This window comes from Colobus angolensis, unplaced genomic scaffold, assembly GCF_000951035.1.
Source record: "Colobus angolensis palliatus isolate OR3802 unplaced genomic scaffold, Cang.pa_1.0 Scaffold15, whole genome shotgun sequence".
Lineage (NCBI taxonomy): Eukaryota > Metazoa > Chordata > Mammalia > Primates > Cercopithecidae > Colobus > Colobus angolensis.
In genome coordinates this window covers 10,001,760-10,021,297 of record NW_012114599.1, presented here as the reverse complement: position 1 = coordinate 10,021,297, position 19,538 = coordinate 10,001,760, and the positions used below count along the sequence as shown (strand labels likewise).

The following is a 19,538-nucleotide window of genomic DNA, read 5'->3' as shown; positions in this document are numbered from 1 at the left end:
AATACAAAAATTAGCTGGGCGTGGTGGCACGTGCCTGTAGCCTCAGCTACTCAGAAGGCTGAGTGAGGCAGGAGAATCGCTTGAACACGGGAGGCGGAAGGCTGCTGTGAGCAGAGATGGAGCCACTGTACTCCAGCCTGGTGACAGAACGAGACTCCGTCTCAAAAAAAAAAAAAAAAAAAAACAAATGATGGGGACCTATCAACGGGACACAGGAAACAGCCTCAAAGAGCTCCTAATGGCTAAGCTGGAGTAATATGGGCAACAAAATAAATCATGTAGTACTGGATCGTAACCCAAAGTATAAAATAAATATCCATACATCCATACTAATATAAAATAGCTGAACACGTAAATGAGGACAAAGACATAAATCCCTGCAGAAGAATTAAGTAATTTATGAAGCTACTCCCTTCCTCAAAGAGGTGAAGTTTAACTTCTTACCTCTTGAGTGGGGCGGTTTAGTGACTTGCTTCCAAAGAGTACAAAACGGAAAAGTGGGGAAAAGTAGTTTTCCAGTGCAGAAACCTGGTCAACTACAACAGCCAGGTGATCAAAGTTAACATTGCCAGTGATAAATTATGTCAACAGCATGCATACTTCATTCTCCCTAGAATCTATAACCCCAATCTAACTATGGAAAAAAACAAACCAAAAAAATCTTAAATTTGGAAACACTCTACAAAATACTGACCAGCACTCCTTAAAACTATCAAAGTTATCAAAAAGTTTGTGAAGCTGTCACACACCAGAAAATTCCGCTTAAGGGACATAGTGACTAAATAGAATATGGAATCCTGGATGGAAACCTGAGCGAGAAAGAGGCATTAGAGAAAAACTAGTGAAATCCAAATAGACGGTGGAGCGTAGTTAACAGTCATGTTCGGATACTGGTCCTCAGTTGTGCCAAATGTACCACGGTAACATGTTAACAAAAAAGGAAACTGGGTTAGGAGTCATTATGACTTTTTGTAAATCCAAAACTATTCTAAAATAAAGTTTATTTTAAAAAATTCTTATATTGTAAGTGAAATAGTTTAAATAATGTTTTAAATAGTATGAACTTAAAAAAGATAAGTTTAAACAAAAAGATATTTCTCATCCAAAACTAATTTTATCATGTATTAATAAGTGAATACTTTCTGCAAACAATGGTGTCAAAAAAAAAACTAGATCCCTTTACTGCCAGACAAAAGAAGTTTAGTTTATACAGAATTTTCTTCTAAAGCCCACCAAAATAAGTTAAATTATATTTTAAAAATACATTGTCTAAAATCTTATAAAACAGTTTATTTAAATTTCACCTTTTTATATTCTTTTCTATAAAAGCAATGTTACCTTATAGAAATATTCTCTACATTTTAATTCAAATATTGCATCATAGCATAATAGAAACAGCTGAGGAAACTCAACACAAACAATACAGACCTACTATAAAAATAGTAACGCTGCTCAGTAATTAACAGAAACCTCCAATTTTGGTTTTTGAAAGAAAAAAAGTTTGTCAAACCTCATGTGAACATGGTTTGCTAGAGGAAATAAAATCTCAACATTCCAAATAAAAACATCTTGTGACTAGCAGATCCTAGTAGTATTAGTGATTTAACACCACAGCACTAACCAGAAATAAGAGACCCTGAAAGAAGAATATCAACACAATGATTATAAAATAAAAATGACTAACTTACTCTTGTTCAAGCTGAATGGTATTCAAAAAGTAAACATAACTGTGTGGACTGTTTCCGCAAAAGGCTTTATATTCTCTGCTCAATGCTTTTTGCAGATTCGGAGTTTGTGGTTTTATTGACGGGAGAGAAGATGGTGGAGCACAGGATGGGGACAGGCAAAAGCAAGGCACAGAAAAGGGAAAGATGAAAAAGTTTTAGTAATGACATACCCCATCTGAGTTTCCTATCATTCAGCACTTTCAGTGCTTTCTTCTTTTCACTGTGTCACCTTCTGAGAATGAAATGGAGGATGAGGGGTATGAACCCCCTGGCCTAGCGTCAGAGAGAGATTCTAAGTCACCTACTCCTCTGAGACACTGAAAGGAATACAGGAATCCAAAAAGGGCTTTTAAGGATGCACAGGTGTTGAAAGAAAATTCTAAACAATCATGGGTAATCAATCTCTCACTACTGTTATTTACTCCATTATTCTTAACTTATTTCAACTGGGAAATATTTAGTAACTTATAATACTTAAAACTAAAGACCATAACTTCCATATACACTTGCACTTACAGAACAGGTGTTCTATATTTTATTTCATTTATTTGCTCAAATATCACTATTCAAAGGAAAAACTGAAGTCATGAATCATGAATTCTTTATTTTTTTTATTTTGTTTTTTATTTAAAGAGACAGAGTCTCACTGTGTTGCCTAGGCTGGAGTGCAGTGCTGCAATCATAGCTTACAGCAGCCTTGAACTCCTGGACTCAAGTAATCCTCCTGCCTCAGCCTCCCAAGCAGCTAGGACTACAAGCATGTGCCACCATGCCTGGCTTTTTTCTTTTTTTTTTTAAGAGATGGGGGTCTAGCTATGTTGTCCAGGCTGGTCTCGAACTCCTGGCCTCAAGCAATCCTCCCAACTCAGCATCCTGAAGTGTTGGAATTACAACCATGAGCCATCATGCCCGGCCGCCATGAATTTCTCAAATATCAAAAGTGAGGAAGAAGTTAGAGAAGAGCTATTAGTCCTTTGAAAACTCAAGCAAAAGATGTCTCTTTCCTTGACACCCCCATCATCGAAGAATTCTTATTCTCAGATGTCCACTATCCCTCTTGACGATATTTCCCTACTGGTTCCTTCAAATCTGCTAGTCTATAGACATTACACCTGAATCAATCTGCCCAAAATCTAACTCCACATCTTACTTCACTCAACTTTCCCATCTCTCCAGGTCATCTATGCCCCCCAATTTCCCCTGTCATTAATCTAATTCACATAATTTCCATTCACTCCTAACTGGTACATCATCTTCCACAGAATCTGAAATATCAGATTGAGGATTAACTGTCCACTCCCCACCACATCCATCTTTCAGAGGACTAAGAAGTGGTCCCCACCATCAAGTAGCTCACTATCTACACTTCAGTTCAAAACACCTCAATTGGTTCCCTTATTTCTATCACATTTAATTTATAACCTGGAGACAGTTTCTCAAGACATATTCTGGTCTCACCTACCTCTCTACAGCACAACACAGTGACTACAAGGCATGGGTTCTGGAGGTAAGACTGCCTGAATTCAATCCTGGTTTCACCACTTACTAGATTTATTAGATTTATTGACTTGGGCCTTTTTTTTTTTTTTTCTTTTTTCTTTCTTTTTTTTTTTTTGTAGCGACAGGGTTTTGTCACGTTGCCTACTCTGGTCTTGAATTCCTGGGTTCAAGCGATCCACCCACCTGAGCCTCCCAAAGTGTTGGTATTCCAGAGGTGAGCCATTGCACCTAAACTGGGCCTATTCTTGACCTTTCTTTTTGGGTCTCAGTTTCTGTATCTGTAAAATGGAAATAACAACATCTACCTCGTAAGGTTGTGAAAAGAATTAAAATGAGAATACCTATAAAGCACTTACCTAAAATAAGTTCTAGTACATAGTATGTACTCTATAAATGGCATCTGCTATGATTATAACTATTGTTAACAATATCTAATATTCCCCATTATTCTCCAATACAAATCATTTGATGTAGTTTGGCCCATTTCCTGTGTGATCTCTTCTTGCTTATTCCTCCTCCTACCAGGTCTTCATTCTTCAATATTCACCTCAACTACAATGCCCTTCCACTTTATCCATTTAAACCTAAACAACACATTAAAGCCAAACTTTCATTCTATCTCTTCTAAAAAGCCTTTATTTGGCTATGGGCTGCAATTTTTCTGATCTTCTGAACTTTTATTGAGAATCACATAATAATCACAAAATACCTCTTATTACTTAATGCTATAATTACTCCATACTATTCCCATATCTAGTCTGCCACCACCTTGAGAAGAGGGATTACATTCTGTTCATCCTCTGGATCAGCCATGGTACACAGCTCAGTGTGGGTGCTCAATAAATACTCTCGAGAAAAACACTAAGATAAAGATAGAAATCATATGGTGCTAGAAGAAAGTAGCATGATCAAACTCCTTGAAAAGAGACCAGAGACAATGTCACCATTTCCTCCCAACTTCTCAATCATTTGTCATTAGGATGCTTTGTCAACTACTCTTTCTGAACAGCAATTATACCCTCCTAACTAGACTCAATAGTCTTCTCCCAGTCCTCATCTCCCCTAGTTCTCTTCTGTATATCTGACTCCAAATTACAGCCCCAAACTCCTCATGTTCGGAAACGGAGGAAAGACCATGTATGGACACCAGGAGAAAACAGCCAACTATAAGCCAAAGAGTGAGGCCTCAGAAGAACGAAACCTATTGAGAACTTGATCTCAGACTTCTAGTCTCCAGAACTGAGAAAATAAATTTCCATTGTATAAGCCACCTAGTCGGTGGTACTTTGTAATGGAAGCTATAGCAAATTAATACAAGAGTCCAGAAACAGACCCACACAAATATACTCAACTAATCTTTTTTTTTTTTTTTTGAGACGGAGTCTCGCTCTGTCGCCCAGGCTGGAGTGCAGTGGCCAGATCTCAGCTTACTGCAAGCTCCGCCTCCCGGGTTCCCGCCATTCTCCTGCCTCAGCCTCCCGTGTAGCTGGGACTACAGGCGCCCGCCACCTCGCCCGGCTAGTATTTTGTATTTTTTAGTAGAGACGGGGTTTTACCGTGTTAGCCAGGATGGTCTCGATCTCCTGACCTCGTGATCCACCCGTCTCGGCCTCCCAAAGTGCTGGGATTACAGGCTTGAGCCACCGCGCCCGGCCTACTCAACTAATCTTTCGCAAAGAAGCAAAGGCAATCCAATGGGAAAAGGACTGTCTTTTCAACAAATAGTACTGGAACAACTGTACAGCGACATGCAAAACAAAATAAAATAAAAAATAAAAATCTAGACATGGACCTCACATCTTTTACAAAAATTACCTCAAAATGGATCACAGACATATATGTAAACTGCAAAATATAAAACAGATAACATACAAGAAAATCTAAGTGACCTTGGTCTAGCATTTTTAGATACAATACCAAAGGCATAACTCATGAAAGAAGAAATTGATACGCTGGACTTCATGAAAACTAAAAACTTCTGCTCTGCAAAAGACATTGTTAAGAGAATGAAAAGACAAGCCACACACTGGGAAAAAATACTGCATAACATATATCTGATAGAGGACACGTATCCAAAATATACAAAGAACTCTTTAAATTCAACAATAAAAAAAAAATCCAATTTTAAAAAGGGAAAAAATCTGAAGACACCTTACCAAAGAATATACACAGATGGCAAATATGCATAGGAAAAGACGATCAACATCATATATCATTAGGGGACTGTAAATTAAAACAATGCGATACTACTACACACCTATTAGAATAGCCAAAATCCAAAACACTACACCACCAAATGCTGGTGGGGATGTGGAGCAACAGGAACTCTCATTTCTTTGCTGTTAGAAATGCAAAGTGCTACAGTCACCTTGGGAGACATCTTGGCAGTTTCTTACAAAGCTAAAAGCAGTCTTAACCACACAATCCAGCAATCACACTCTTTGGTATATGCCAAATGAGCTGAAAATTTATGTCCATATAAAAACCTACACATGGATATTTACAGCTGCTTTATTCATAATTGCCAAAACCTGCAAACAACCAAGATGTCCTTCAATAGGTGAATGAACAAACTGTGGTATAAACATACAATGAGATATTATGCAGTAATTTAAAAACAAAATCAGTATTGAGCCAGAAAAAGATATGAAAGAAACTTAAATGCATATTGCTAAGGGAAAGAAGACCATCTGAAAAGGCTACATATTGTATGATTCCAACTATATGACATTCTAGAAAAGACAAAACTATAGAGACAGTAAAAAGATCAGTGGCTGCCTGGAGTTGGGTGGAGGAGAAGGGAAGATGAATAGATAGAAAACGGAATTTTTAAGGCAGTGAAACTATTCTGTATGATACTATACTGATGGAAACATTTGTCAAAAGCACAGAAAATGTGCAACACAGAGTGGTCCCTAATGTATGTAAACTATGAACTTTAATTAATATAATAATTTATCAGTACTGGTTCATCAATTTTTTTTTTTTTTTTTGAGATGGAGTCTAATTCTGCTGCCCAGGCTGGAGTGCAGTGGCACGTTCTCAGCTCACTGCAACCTCCGCCTCCCAGGTTTAAGAGATTTTCCTGTCTCAGCCTCCTGAGCAGCTGGAATTACAGGTATGTGCCACCACACCCAGTCAATTTTTGTATTTTTTGTAGAGACAGGGTTTCACCATGTTGGCTAGGCTGGTCTCGAACTCCCGACTTCAGGTGATCCACCCACCTCGGCCTTCCAAAATGCTGGGATTACAGGCATGAGCTATCGCGCCTGGCCTGGTTCATCAATTTTAACAAATGTATTACACTGAATTAAGATGGAAAGTGGAAAACCAGAGTTGAGGTTTCCACCAACAGGGGGAGGGGGATTAGAATCAAGGTGGGAGGGGACGGAAGAAGGAAGACTAGTGGATCTTTGCAATCCAGGTGCTTGGGGGTTTTAAAACCATCTGAGTACAGGCGAACAGTTGTGGGCCCACTCAAAACAGCACACTGGAACGGAGACTACTGAATAATGCTAGGACTCTGGAAGGGACTGTGCCTTCAGTAAAGCAAAAACAATTTTTTTTTTTAGGGTTAGGTCAGGCACAGTGGCTCATGACCATAATCCCAGCACTTTGGGAGGTCGAGGTGGGAGGACTGCCTGAGCCCAGGAGTGTGAGATCAGCCGAGGCAACATAGTGAGACCTCGTTTCTACAAAAAATACAAAAATTAGTGGGCGAGGTGGTGGACACTTGTAGTCCCAGCTCCCTTGGGAAGCTGAAGTGGGAGAATCACTTGATTCCAGGAGGTCGAGGCTGCAGTGAGCCTTGATTGTGCCAGTGCACAGCAGCCTGGGTGACAGAGCAATAACCTGTCTCAAAAAAAAAAAAAAAGTTACCTACAAGCACAAGAGGATAACAACAAAGTCTGTGCTTGGGTGGAAGAAAAACAGTCCTCCAAGAATTCAAATCCAAGAGTCATTGTTCTTTTGATTTGGGGTTCAAGTTTGTATTATCTATAAGATGTGGGGAATCCCAAACTGAGAAATTAAATAAAAATTAATCCAAGACCAAAAAGACTCATGTGGTTACTGGAAGAAACAAAACCAAAACTGTTTTGGAAGGACACCCACAGTCTCCCACCCACTCCCCACCAACCCCCCAGCCCCTCCACCCGTCCCTCAATTTAAACCACAAAGATTCTTACAGAAAAAAGTAGATGAATTCAAAATTAACATACAAATTCACAGGCATGAATCAGCATAAAACAAAGCAACAAACTGCAAGATGAAATCCTCCAAAATTTGAAATTATAGACTAATTTGAAAGCACTAAGAACAAGAAAGTGTGCAACAATACGAAGACTTGAAAAAGAATAACACAGATCTTCCAGAAATATAATTAATAAAACGTAAAAAGCAATGGAATATGCTATGGACTGAACTGTGTCCCTCTAAAATTCACATGCTGAAGACCTAACCCTCAATGAGGCGGCATCTGGAGATGGAGCTTTTAGGAGATAACTGGGTTTAGATGAGTTCCTGAGGTGGGGAAGGCCTCAGGATGGGATAAGGGCCCTTATGAGAAGATACACCAGAAAGCACGCCCTCCCTCTCTGTGAGAAGGCCATCCACAAGCCAGAAAGAGAGCATCACTGGAAACCTGGCATCTTGATCTTGAATGTCTAGCCTCCAGAACTGTGAGAAAATTAATTTCTGTCATTTAAGCCACCTAGTCTGTGGTATTTTTTTTTTTTCCTTTTTTTTTTCTCCTTTCAAGTTTTTATTTTTTTATTTTTTTATTTTTATTTTTATTTTTTATTTTTTTATTTTTTATTATACTTTAAGTTCTAGGGTACATGTGCATAACGTGCAGGTTTGTTACATATGTATACTTGTGCCATGTTGGTGTGCTGGTCTGTGGTATGTTTTTATGGCAGCCCTAGCTAAGATAAAATCCAACTGGCCCAATCTGAAATTGTTTCAGCATCAAAATAAAAGTGATGAATCAAAACCCAATGAATAAAAGAAGAATCCATCAGCCCAAAAATAAACAAACAAAAATAGTTCTTTACAGTAGAATGTCAACCAATACATGTAGAATAAATTAATGGAGTCAGAAAATCATTATTTGGGAACCATTATAGTAATAATTCAAGTATAAAACATCATGGATATTAAAATTAGCAGGTATAAGTCTGATGAGGAACAAAATATTATATAGTCTCAAAGTATCTCCCCATAATTTACTTATTAATTAGAAAAGGAAAAGATAATAACCTGATAGTGAAGAAACTTGGCACACCAACATTAACCAAATAATCAAAGTCAACATTAATAAGGGAACTAATCAACATCATGCTCTTCCTGATACAATTCACTGAGCACACACATCACTATAAATTTCTGCCAAAAAATGTGTAACATGAATTTAAACAAAAGGAAACACCAAAAGTATCCCAAATGAGGAGAATTCTACAAAGTAAATGGTGTGTACTACTCAAAATTGTTGGTGTCTAAAAAGACAAAGAAAGGCTGAAAAACTCTTCAGGTTAAGAGACTGAAGAGTCTTAGAAACTATAAATAGCATATGATTCTCCTGGATTGATTTCTGGAGTTGGGGGTAAAATGCTATAATAGATATTACTGGGACTCCTGAAATTTCACTGAGGTCTGTAGATCAGATAATAATATTGTCTTAATATTAAAATTTCCTGATTTTGATAATTTATTGCAGTTTAAGTAAATGTCTTTCATTTTGAGACTACACATCAAAGTGTATATGGGTAAAGGAGTTTGATGCCTGCAACTTACTCTCAAATGGTTCAGAGAAAAAAAAAATGTATATATACAGAGAAAAAGTGATAAATGTGGTAAAGTATTGGCCACTGGTGAATCTTGGAAAAAATGTATCAGTTATTTTATTTTTATTATTCTCTCACTCTTTGCAATTATCCTGTGTATTGAAATTATTTTTTTAAAAAGTAAGCTTTTTTAAAAAAATACAAGTTTCAAACAGCAGATTAGACAGATACAACTAAAGAAAATAAAGGTAAGAACCATAATACATGACACAGAATAAAGAGTTAGAAAATTCATGAGAAGTCATGGAGAACTATTTAAAGAATACAACAGGAGCTCTAAAGAGAAACAAGAAAGAGCGGAAGAAAAGATACCAAAGATATTGCAGTTTACAATTTTCCAGGACTTATGAAATATGCTACTCTTCAGATTGAAGAAAAACAGTAAATATTTTTATTAAAATCCACACATAACATTGTGAAACTGTGTACACACCAGAATCAAAGAAAAAAATCTTAAAAGTCAAATAGTGAGGAAAGAAAAAGTAAGATTAGCTACAAGCAACAATAATTATATTGACAACAGACTTCTCAGGAGCACAACAGGTAACCAGAAGACAAAATATCTTCAAAGTGCTGAGAAAAAAACAACCGTCAGCCTAGAGTTCTATACCCCACTAAACTATGATTTAAAAGTAAGACAAAATAAAGACAATGGGGAGGGGGAGGAGGAAGACTGAGTTTACCTTATACAGTTCCTCACTTAAAAAGAAAAATAAAAAGAAAGAAAAAAATCCTACCAAATACTGCTACAAGATTAAAGAAATCTGAACCCAGAATGAAGGAATATAATGCCAAGAAGAAACAGTGAGTATAGAAATTGAAAACTCCTAAAGGTAAATGTAAAGAAGCACTGTTTGTATAAAACGATAATAAAAACTAAACTGGGACATTTAAGAACAGCAGAACCAAAGTAAGACAACAGAAATCAGGAAGGTGGTGAATGAAATTAAGCCTTCTAAATTCCACATACTGACCAGAAAGAGAACAGAGAAAGATCAGTTAACTTTAGACTAATTACACATGTTGCAATTTTAAGGGTAACCACCAAAAGAATAAAAGTAAAATCTTTAACTTTTAAATCAATAGAGATGAAAGGGAAGAAATAAATCTTACCGAATACCGTCTAAATAACTAACCAAGCAGGTTAAAGACTGGCCCTAATGAATTTGATAAATACTACATTGTAGGTCAAGCAAGTTCTAAATTCTTCAACTGGCACTCATTTATCCGTGTCTTACATATGTGAAACATTGTCTACCACATTTCCCAATGTATCTCCTTAGAATAGTTGTCTTATTACTTCTTTGCCCCCTTAGGTCCCACAGCAGTATTTTTAACCCAGATTTACTCTTTTGGAATGATGTCACAGTTCTCTAAAATTGCAAATCCAATTTTTCTTCAAGTCCCAGGTCAAGATTCACTCTTTCAGGAAGTCAAGTTATTTTTCCCTTAAATTACAATTTCTGCAGTATTCACCGAGCTTTATTGTTTTCTTCTAATTGTTAAAATAATGCCTTAGACATGTTCCTTAGATGTTCCATACATGCAGATTTTGTTTCCTTATATCACAGTTTAAGTTCCTCAAGATAAGAATTTTTTTTAGGATCTCCTAAATAATCCAGCAGTGTTATTTTTCACTAAAGGATGAAGTAAACTTTAAGTGTATTTTCCTTTAATAAGCTCAAAAGCTGTGAGTTTTGCAAAATACACATCAACACACACATCTTATATTTGAAAGTAAACCGTTTATAAGGTGTTTGTTATAATCTTTGGGGCCAGGTGCAGTGGCTCATGCCTATAATCTCAGTACTTTGGGAGGCCGAGGTGGGTGGATGACCTGAGGTCAGGAGTTCGAGATCAGCCTGGCCAACATGGCGAAACTCCGTCTCTACTAAAATAATACAAAAAATTGGCTGGGCGTGGTGGCAGGTGCCTGTAATCTCAGCTACTCTGGAGGCTGAGGCAGGAGAACTGCTTGAACCCAGGAGGTAGAGGTTGCAGTGAGCCAAGATCACACCATTACACTCCAACCTGGGCAACAAGAGCAAAACTCTGCCTCAAATAAAAAAAATTAAAAAAAAAAAAATTCTTTGGATACATAGAAAAAATGAGTATCTTTTAAAAATAGTCATTTTCCCTGTCTTTTTTTGCCAATTTTTATTAAAGGGAGTCCGTGGGCCAGGCACAGTGGCTCACATCTGTAATCTCAGCACTTTGGGAGGCCGAGGCGGGCGAATCACGAGATCAAGAGTTCAAGACCAGCCTGGCCAACATGGTGAAACCCCGTCTCTACTAAGAATACAAAAATTAGCCAGGTGGCACATGCCTGTAATTCCAGCTACTTGGGAGGCTGAGGCAGGAAAATTGCTTGAACCCAGGAGGCGGAGGTTGCAGCAAGCCGAGATCATGCTACTGCACTCCAGCCTGGGCGATAGAGCAGAGTCTCGAAAAAATAAAATACAAAAAAAAAAAAAAAAGGAGTCCATATGCTCAGGGTTAAAAATGAACAATATTAAGCTAAAGGAAGTCAGAAACTACTAGTACAATGAGAATTTTAATAAAAGCTGAAAAAATGGCTCATATTGTAATTACTATGTAATCCTGGAGAAGTTTTCCATAATTATGTTTCACTACAATATTAGTAGGCAAAGTCAGGGATAACATTTATGAATTAAAATAAAGCAACATATTTTAATCTTTAACGAGATAAAGATTATCTAAATAAATGTAAAGATATAGTCATAGATCAGAAAACTGAATGCATTTAAGATCTCAATTCTCCACTAACTGAGTGACAGATCCCACACAATCCCAGCAGGCTGTATAAATGATAAAATATCACAAAATTATATACAAAGATATAAAAAATGAATGCATATAAAAACCGGTGAAATCTGACTAAGGCTTAGTTAACTGTATTGTGCCAATTAATTTCCTCATTTTGATAATGCACTACAGGTATGTAAAGATATCACCATTGGGGAAAGCTGGGTGTTGGGTACATGAGACCTCTTTCACTGTTTTTGCAATAAATTTGAACTATGGATCTCAAAATTTAAAGTTAAGACAAAATTCCAGTAGGCTTTTACATTTAACTTGAAAAGCTGATTCAAAAATTTGTACGGAAAAGCAAAGGACCTAAAATAGATAAAACCATTTTGAAAAGGTAGAACAGAATTGGAGGATTCACTCTGCCTAATTTCAAGACTTTTGATAAAGCTACAGTAAACAAGACAGTGAGGTACTGGTGAAAGTATAGACATACAGCTCAAAAGAATAAGAGTCCAGAATATACTCACATGTGTACTGTCAACTGATTTTCATCAAAAGTGCTGAGGCAATTCATTCATGATTCATTTATACAAAGTTCTAAAAGAGCTTTCATGGTGACAGAAAGGAGAACAGTAATTGTGGGCGGCTGGGAAGGGGCATGCACTAATCTGTTCTCAAGCTGCTAATAAAGACATACACAAGACTGGGTAATTTATAAAGGAAAGAGGTTTAACTGACTCACAGTTCCACATGGCTGAGGAGGCCTTACAATCATGGCATATGTAGGTTAGCATACAGGCAATGAAGAGGAGATTCTTTGAGCAAAGTAAGGTAGATGATTTATACAGAAAGAACTTTTACAATCTCAAATTTCTAAGAGCTTAAACAAACAAAATGAATGTCTTATTTCAACATATCTAAATTTATGGTCAAATCCAAAATTATTCTACAGAGTTTAAGGGCTAAGGTAGGCAGTACATTATTACATTAGGAAATCAAACCTACAATCAGCTCAAGGCAGTCAGAACTCAGAAACGTGGCATCTTCCAGAACAAAAAAAGACTGTAAAAAAAAACCTGAAGCAAAAAGAAATACTATTTTTGTACATATAAAGGTGGTATGAAAAAATAAATAAAAATTAAAAAAGAAACATGATTTCATCTCTTGAATCGAAGGTCTTTTTTGTATTGGTGAACAAAGTCCTCTTCCTAAAAGTCCAATTTAATCGTATTTTAAAAAAACAAAATGAAAAATCATATGTGATAGCCTACTGCTATATTCACTAGCCAGTCACTAGGGGTCTTCCGTTCAAAATGACAGAGTATCTTCATATGCATATAACAATTATGAACATTGCTTGATATGCCAAAGATACATTAAGCCTACTGATTTCAGATTTAAGACCTAATAACAGTCCATTACATTTAACTCAGTTTGTACCCACTACTGCCAGAACTCTAAGTCAAGCCCAATGCCACCTCCTCTGCAAGGCCTATGGGATTTCTCCCAGTCAGAAACAATGATCTTCTTCCTCTAAACTCACGTAGCCATGGCTTGTTCCTCTCATGTTGGTTCATTTATTCATTCCATAAATATATATTAAGAACATAATATGGGTCAGCTACTCTTCTAGGCTCTGGGGATACAACAATGAACAAAGCAAAATCACATTTCCTGGATTTACACTCTACTGGGGAGAGATAGGCAATAAACAAATAAACATGTGGTGATACATGCCATAATGAAAAATTAAGTAAAGAGCCGAACTGAATTTTTCTGTGAAACTAACAAAACCTAAAGTTCAGGCCCCTTCACTAGCATGGCCCTCTATGAGTGCTGAGTTACTGGGATATGTGGAGTATTCCAGGTGGAGACAGGGAGCCAGGCAGTTATCAGAAAGCATTTTTTGTGAGCATTTCTGATTAAATGCCTAAGCAAATCTCAGAAGAAATGGATCTGACTAGGGTTACAGTATTTTGTTGGGATATCTTTTCTCATTCTAAAGATTCACTTTCATACCTTTTTTAATTCTAGTTTTGTTTTCTTAATGAGGGTCCCCAAAACTGCATAAACTTCAGGTCCCGTAAAACCTGGATCCACCCCTGATTTGTATCCCTGAAAGTGGTGGGAGAAGTGCTGTTTTTTGTAGAGTGGAAACAAACAGGCTCATTAAAAGGTGACATCCGAGTTGAGACTTTAAATGAAGAAGCAAAGCAAACAGATACTGGTGGGGAGGGGTGGATTTTAGGCAGAGACAGCAAGCTAAAAACCCTGAGGCAGAGCATGAGGAACACAGTAGGTTAGAAGGGCAGTAGTAGGAGAAATACATAATAATAAATACTTCTAGACACTAACAGCAATTAACAATAACTACACTTTTATGTGTCAGGTACTGTCCCAAACACTTTTCTAAGCATCTCCATTTTACAGCTGAGGAAACTGAGACACACAGAGAGGGATTAAGTAATTGGCCCAAGGACAAAGCTAGTGGGTGGTGAAACTAGGCAGCCTGGCTCCAGAACCCTGTTCTCAAATCACTATGCTGTGCTACGGAGGTCAGTTGTGCAATTATGGAGTATCTACAGAATCTCTCAGCCAGCAAGAGATTTAATATGATATAAATGAGGAAACCAACAAGGTTCTGACCTCAAACTATGATAACTAATAGCAGGTGCACATTTTATGTTCCTGTAAATACCAAGTACCAAGCCTTGTCATTTCTGCTACTCTACTCACAGTTCCTAACATATTTCCCCTCATATTACAGCTGTTCAATGGATGATGGCTGTTTAATGTACTCTCATGAGAGAACTTACTATTCATTCTCAATACAAAATGATGCATTAGATATGTTTCACCAATAAATACATATACAGATCAAAGGCTGGAGGTAAGTACCTCCTTTAAGGAATCAGATCTGTATCAAATTCAGATAACCTGTTTGTTTGCTTTTCAAACATTCTAGAAAAATTACCTCACTATCTGTTTCATTGTCACTTTTCAACTCAAATAGCTAGTGATGATGGGAAATTCTTCTTTAATCAACTTCAAATGATCTTTCTGAAGTTTAGGGCCACTTCTTCTGGTCTCTCTAGAGTCTATCCTAAATGGAAGTAAATAAAAGTGAGCATAACTCCAAATAACAATGTTTGAGCTTCCTTCAAATGTTCTTTTCTAAATGCTTAAGGTCTTCATATTCCTTATCAGTTAGGTTTAAGAATTGAGTTTTCCAGAAAGGTTCTCACAAATGATTATTATAATGGAAGAATTAGTCTATGATGATATTAAATAGAACACCTTGAAAGATGCATAATTACAAATAAACTAACACGTAATTCTCTAAATGCATACAAATTGGTTTCCTGATTTTACTGCCCAATCCTCACCTTTTTGCCTGCCAGCTTTCACGGACACTTTAAATCTATTTACCCAGACTACCATGTGAATACCACCTGGAAGCTTAGTAATACGGCAGCCTGTGCTTCAGAGGGAATGGCTTCCAAACACACAAAGATTTAAAAAAATCAGTATCGACCTTTCCAAAGCATGTTCTACAAGACACTAGTACTAAGGACAAGCAATATGTATTACAGAGAAAAAGAATCTCATAGTCAAGTAAGTTTGGAGTTTGCTAGGTTAAGCAAAGTTTACCAGGTTTCTTTACCATAGGACTTCTCAGTCTTTAACCTACTCATGGTATGGCTTTTCCTGAAGCACCCCAACCACACTTTGGAAAATGCCTGTGTACAGAATTTGGCTAATGCCTAAAAAGTCCAGTCCAGAAGTCACTAAAGATGACTCTAAGGCTTAAAGCCTGGAGTCTTCGTGTATCCAGTCTTGGACACACAGGCTGGGAATCGTTCACAGGAATCAGACTAAAACCATAAGACTAGGTAAGCCACTTCCTCAGAAACCATATTCAGACTATTCCTTCAAAACTTCTTTTGCCCTATCCTATCTCCAGCTTTACTATCTCCTGCTTCTTTCTCACAATAAATCTGCAAAAACTTAAGGACATGAAGATCTAAAGGGTAGGAATAATAAAAATTAAACTGGAAAAATGCCTGAGAAAAAAGATGGCACAATGCACGTGAAAATCATATTATGATCTATTATAACTACGTAATTTTCCCAAGAAAACTTTTTTGAATGGCAAAGCTATGGATCATTTTTTCTTTTCATTTTTTTGGATCATGAAGCTCTTTAAGAATGCAATGAATGCTATAACCCATCTCCACAGAAAAACACAAATACATACAACATTACGCCTATTAATTTTAGAGCACTCCATGGGCCTCCCGAGGCCCAACTAAAGAGCTTTAGTTGTCAGCTCCTAGGTCTCTAGGTAACCCAAGCTGCAGGCACTTCATGACAGATAAAGCCTGCAGAGTTACAGGACACTTACAAGATACGACTTTTTTTTATACAGTGCAGATAAAATGTATATATGCATTGGCCTGAAAAAAATAAAGATTACTTATTGACTAAAATCTGAGTCATTTATTCAATACCAAAAAAAGAAGGGTATATGATAGTAATAATACCTCCACAACAAAACAGCTCTGAGAGGTTGATTCCACAAGGTCACACAGCTAATAAATCCCAGACTGTCCACATTCTCATTTAATGCTTTCTAACTAAACCATGCCACCTTAAGTACAATAAATATGTTATTACATTGAGTAGGAAACCATTTTCAAAATAAAAATCTCCACCAACCTTCCAAGAATGACTATAATCAGGTCTCTTATTTATTTAATCCAAGCATTCTATTTTTAGCACCTAAATGTTGACAAATTAAGGAACAAATTATATATACTGGCTTTTGAAAACAGTGTACTTCTCTCTAGCACAATTAATTTGTATAAATAAGAAAAATCTAAAACAGCAAAACAAAGAACAAAAATATGTAACTTTATAGCATAAACTTGATTATAGACAAAAACACAAACAAGAGTTTAGCAAGCAGGAGGATATGATGCCAAGAACTACATGAAGTTTCTCTGCTTTGGTCACTGGTATTGGAAGAGTATGGCAGACAGGGTGCAAGCATCTATTATCTGATGTCCACTTGGCAGACTACATAAACAGTGAGGCCTAACGGCACAGCAGGAGTTAGGTATTCCAACCACTACTTAAAGACCTACACTAACTCAGAGTGTGGCTACAACTCAAATGCTTAACTAAATGTGTGCCTCAGTTTCTCCACTGAAAATGTAATACATTATCTGCCCATCTCCTGTCCTAAGAGAGGCAGTACTGCCTATTGGTTAAGAATACAGTCTCTAACTGGTTTAAATTTTGGCTTTGCCACCTACCAACTTTGGCAAGTTAATCTCCTTGTGCCTCAGTTTATTCAACTGCAAAATGGAGTTAACAAGAGCACCTATCTCACAGAGTTGCTGTTAGGATCAACTAGAAAAATCTTACAGTGCCTGGCAAGTAATAAGCATTCCATAAACATCAGCTAGTATTATCATTATTTTAAACAAATGACAAGATTAACCAACTTACTATACCTTTATTACACTTAGGAAATTACAGGCCCTAATTTTTTTTTGCTTTTTAATCATGTGGCTTAACTACTGTTTTTTTTTAAATATAGTAAGTACATAGCCAATTATTCCTGTAAAAAGATTTACTGTATACCCTGCCCCCTAAAACGTATACATTAATCAAGTTTTAGTTAACTTTTCATCGGAATATAAGTGAACTCCCCCAACCAGTCATAAGCTACTTGCATCCATCCACTTCTACTTTCACAGTCATCACCAAATTCCTTAACAGCATTATTCTTACCTAGACTATGATAATGGCCTCCCAACTGCTCCATTCCACTCTTCATACTGTAGTAGGGAGCTCTTTTAAAAACCTAAATCTAATGTCACTCCTCTGCTTAAAAGCCTGCAATGGTTCCCCATTGTCCTAAAGAAGTCCCATCTCCTAATGAGAACTAAGAGGCCTGTAAGATCTAGGGCCACCCTCCCGTTCTGGCTGTTCAGGCTTCTTTCAAATTGGGCCTCAGAGCCTTCACATATCATGCTCCTCTATCTGGCATAATCCCCTCTCCCCAGTACCCTAAGCAATGCCTAATCATCTCTGGGATCTCAGCTAAAAGGTGACGAGCCTCTGACACCCCAAACTGGATCAGGTCCTCCTAGTACATGCTCTCATAATCCTGATCCTAATACTCTTCTCTGCAGCACAAAATAAAACTGCAATGATTATTCAAATGGCTATTTCATACTGTCCTTGTCCGAAAAAATAGAAACCCCTAGTAAGATTTGGAACCAAGTCTATCGTTTACTGCTACAACCCAAAGTGCTTACTTGCCCAGTACCTCACACATTGGAGGTGTGCTCAATATACCGATATTGCATAGTGGGAAAAGTGATGAGATCCACGATGGTGAAAAGCAGATCATCCACAAAACGAGACCAAAGCAGAACATTGGCTGCACTGTATTAAATATGTAAGTTACCACAGGCGTTACACTGAAGAGTAAAAACCTGCTTAAACATGGGCAAAATAAAGTTAAGACTAAACTTTCCAACGCAAAATTAAGTTTCTTTGTGCATCCTCAGGTATGTGAAACAGGAGGAGTTCAACTTCAGTTACGAGTAAGAAGATACACAACTAAATCAAGACTGCTGCCACATTTGGCAACAACCTCCTCTCTTCTTGGCAGTAACTGCGAGGCCAAGAGTTGAGTTGGCCAGGGAAGAGTGATTTATCCTCCCACATTTAGAAGTGGTCCCTCTACAACAGGAATGCTGTACTGCTAATGGACTTTGAATTCTAACCTTGTCAAACCAGTACCTTCCCTAAGTCTTCAAGTCACTTTTTAAAAAAAACAAGTTTAAAAGGCATCGCAGTCCAATTCGATTTAGAGAAATCAAAGTTGCTCTTTCCAAAAAAAAAAAAAAAGTCATTACTTGGAAAATTAAAATAAACTGATAGGGGGATGGATAAGGCGCTAAAGGCCGGCCCCCGGCTCCCCCAGCGGTCACAATCGCCCGGCTCCACGCTGCGGCCGCCGAGCTGTCGATGGAGGATGGAGGTCACCCAGCATAGTATAGTAACTACCACCAAGGCCTGGTGGGCAGCAGCTCCCAACCTAGAGCGGACGATCCCAGGTTCGTGTGAAGCAGGCAGGTTTGACAACGCCAGACCCCTGCTGTCCGGCTCGTCGCGCTGACCCTGCCAATGCAACAAACGCCCAGACCCTCTCTGCACTATGATGAGCAGAGTGGCCCGCTCTCGTTCTGCCTTTCGCTGGAAATGCGCGCAAGAGGGGAGGTGGCAAAAATCACGTTCACTGGAGGGCTCAGGTAAGGGCTGGGGAGGTCTTGGGGTTACACATTTGGCCCTTTGTTCACCAAGGTAGCACAACCCTCGGCGTCCGCAGCTCCTCCTCCCCGACTGCTCCCAGGCGCCAGCGTCTCCCGAGGACAGGCGGCGCGAGCTCGGGCGCCCAGGCTTGGCTGAGGGTCTGGACCCCACGGCCTCGGCGGCGCTCGGCCCCTGCCTTTACCTTGTAGACGTCGCCGTAAGTGCCGCTGCCGATGCGCTGAATTAGCTCGAAGTCCTCCTGCGGGTTCCGGCGGGACAGATCGAAGCCGGGGTTCATGGCGGGCCCCAGGTGCCCCCCGCCTCCCTCCCGGGCAGGGGAGGGGGGGTGCTCAGGGGGCCACAC

General features: G+C 38.2%; 1 protein-coding gene across 2 annotated transcripts in view; it reads right to left on the bottom strand.

The window, feature by feature from the left end:
* MAP4K3 (mitogen-activated protein kinase kinase kinase kinase 3) overlaps positions 1 to 19,532 on the bottom strand; it is a 185,522-nt gene extending 165,990 nt beyond the window's left edge. For both annotated transcript variants that reach the window (XM_011935930.1, XM_011935931.1), the window contains exon 1: positions 19,377 to 19,532. In XM_011935930.1, the coding sequence (XP_011791320.1) occupies positions 19,377 to 19,472 (96 nt within the window). In that variant the 5' untranslated portion in view covers positions 19,473 to 19,532. The remainder of the gene's footprint in view (positions 1 to 19,376) is intronic.
* Between the last annotated feature and the right edge of the window lie 6 nt (positions 19,533 to 19,538).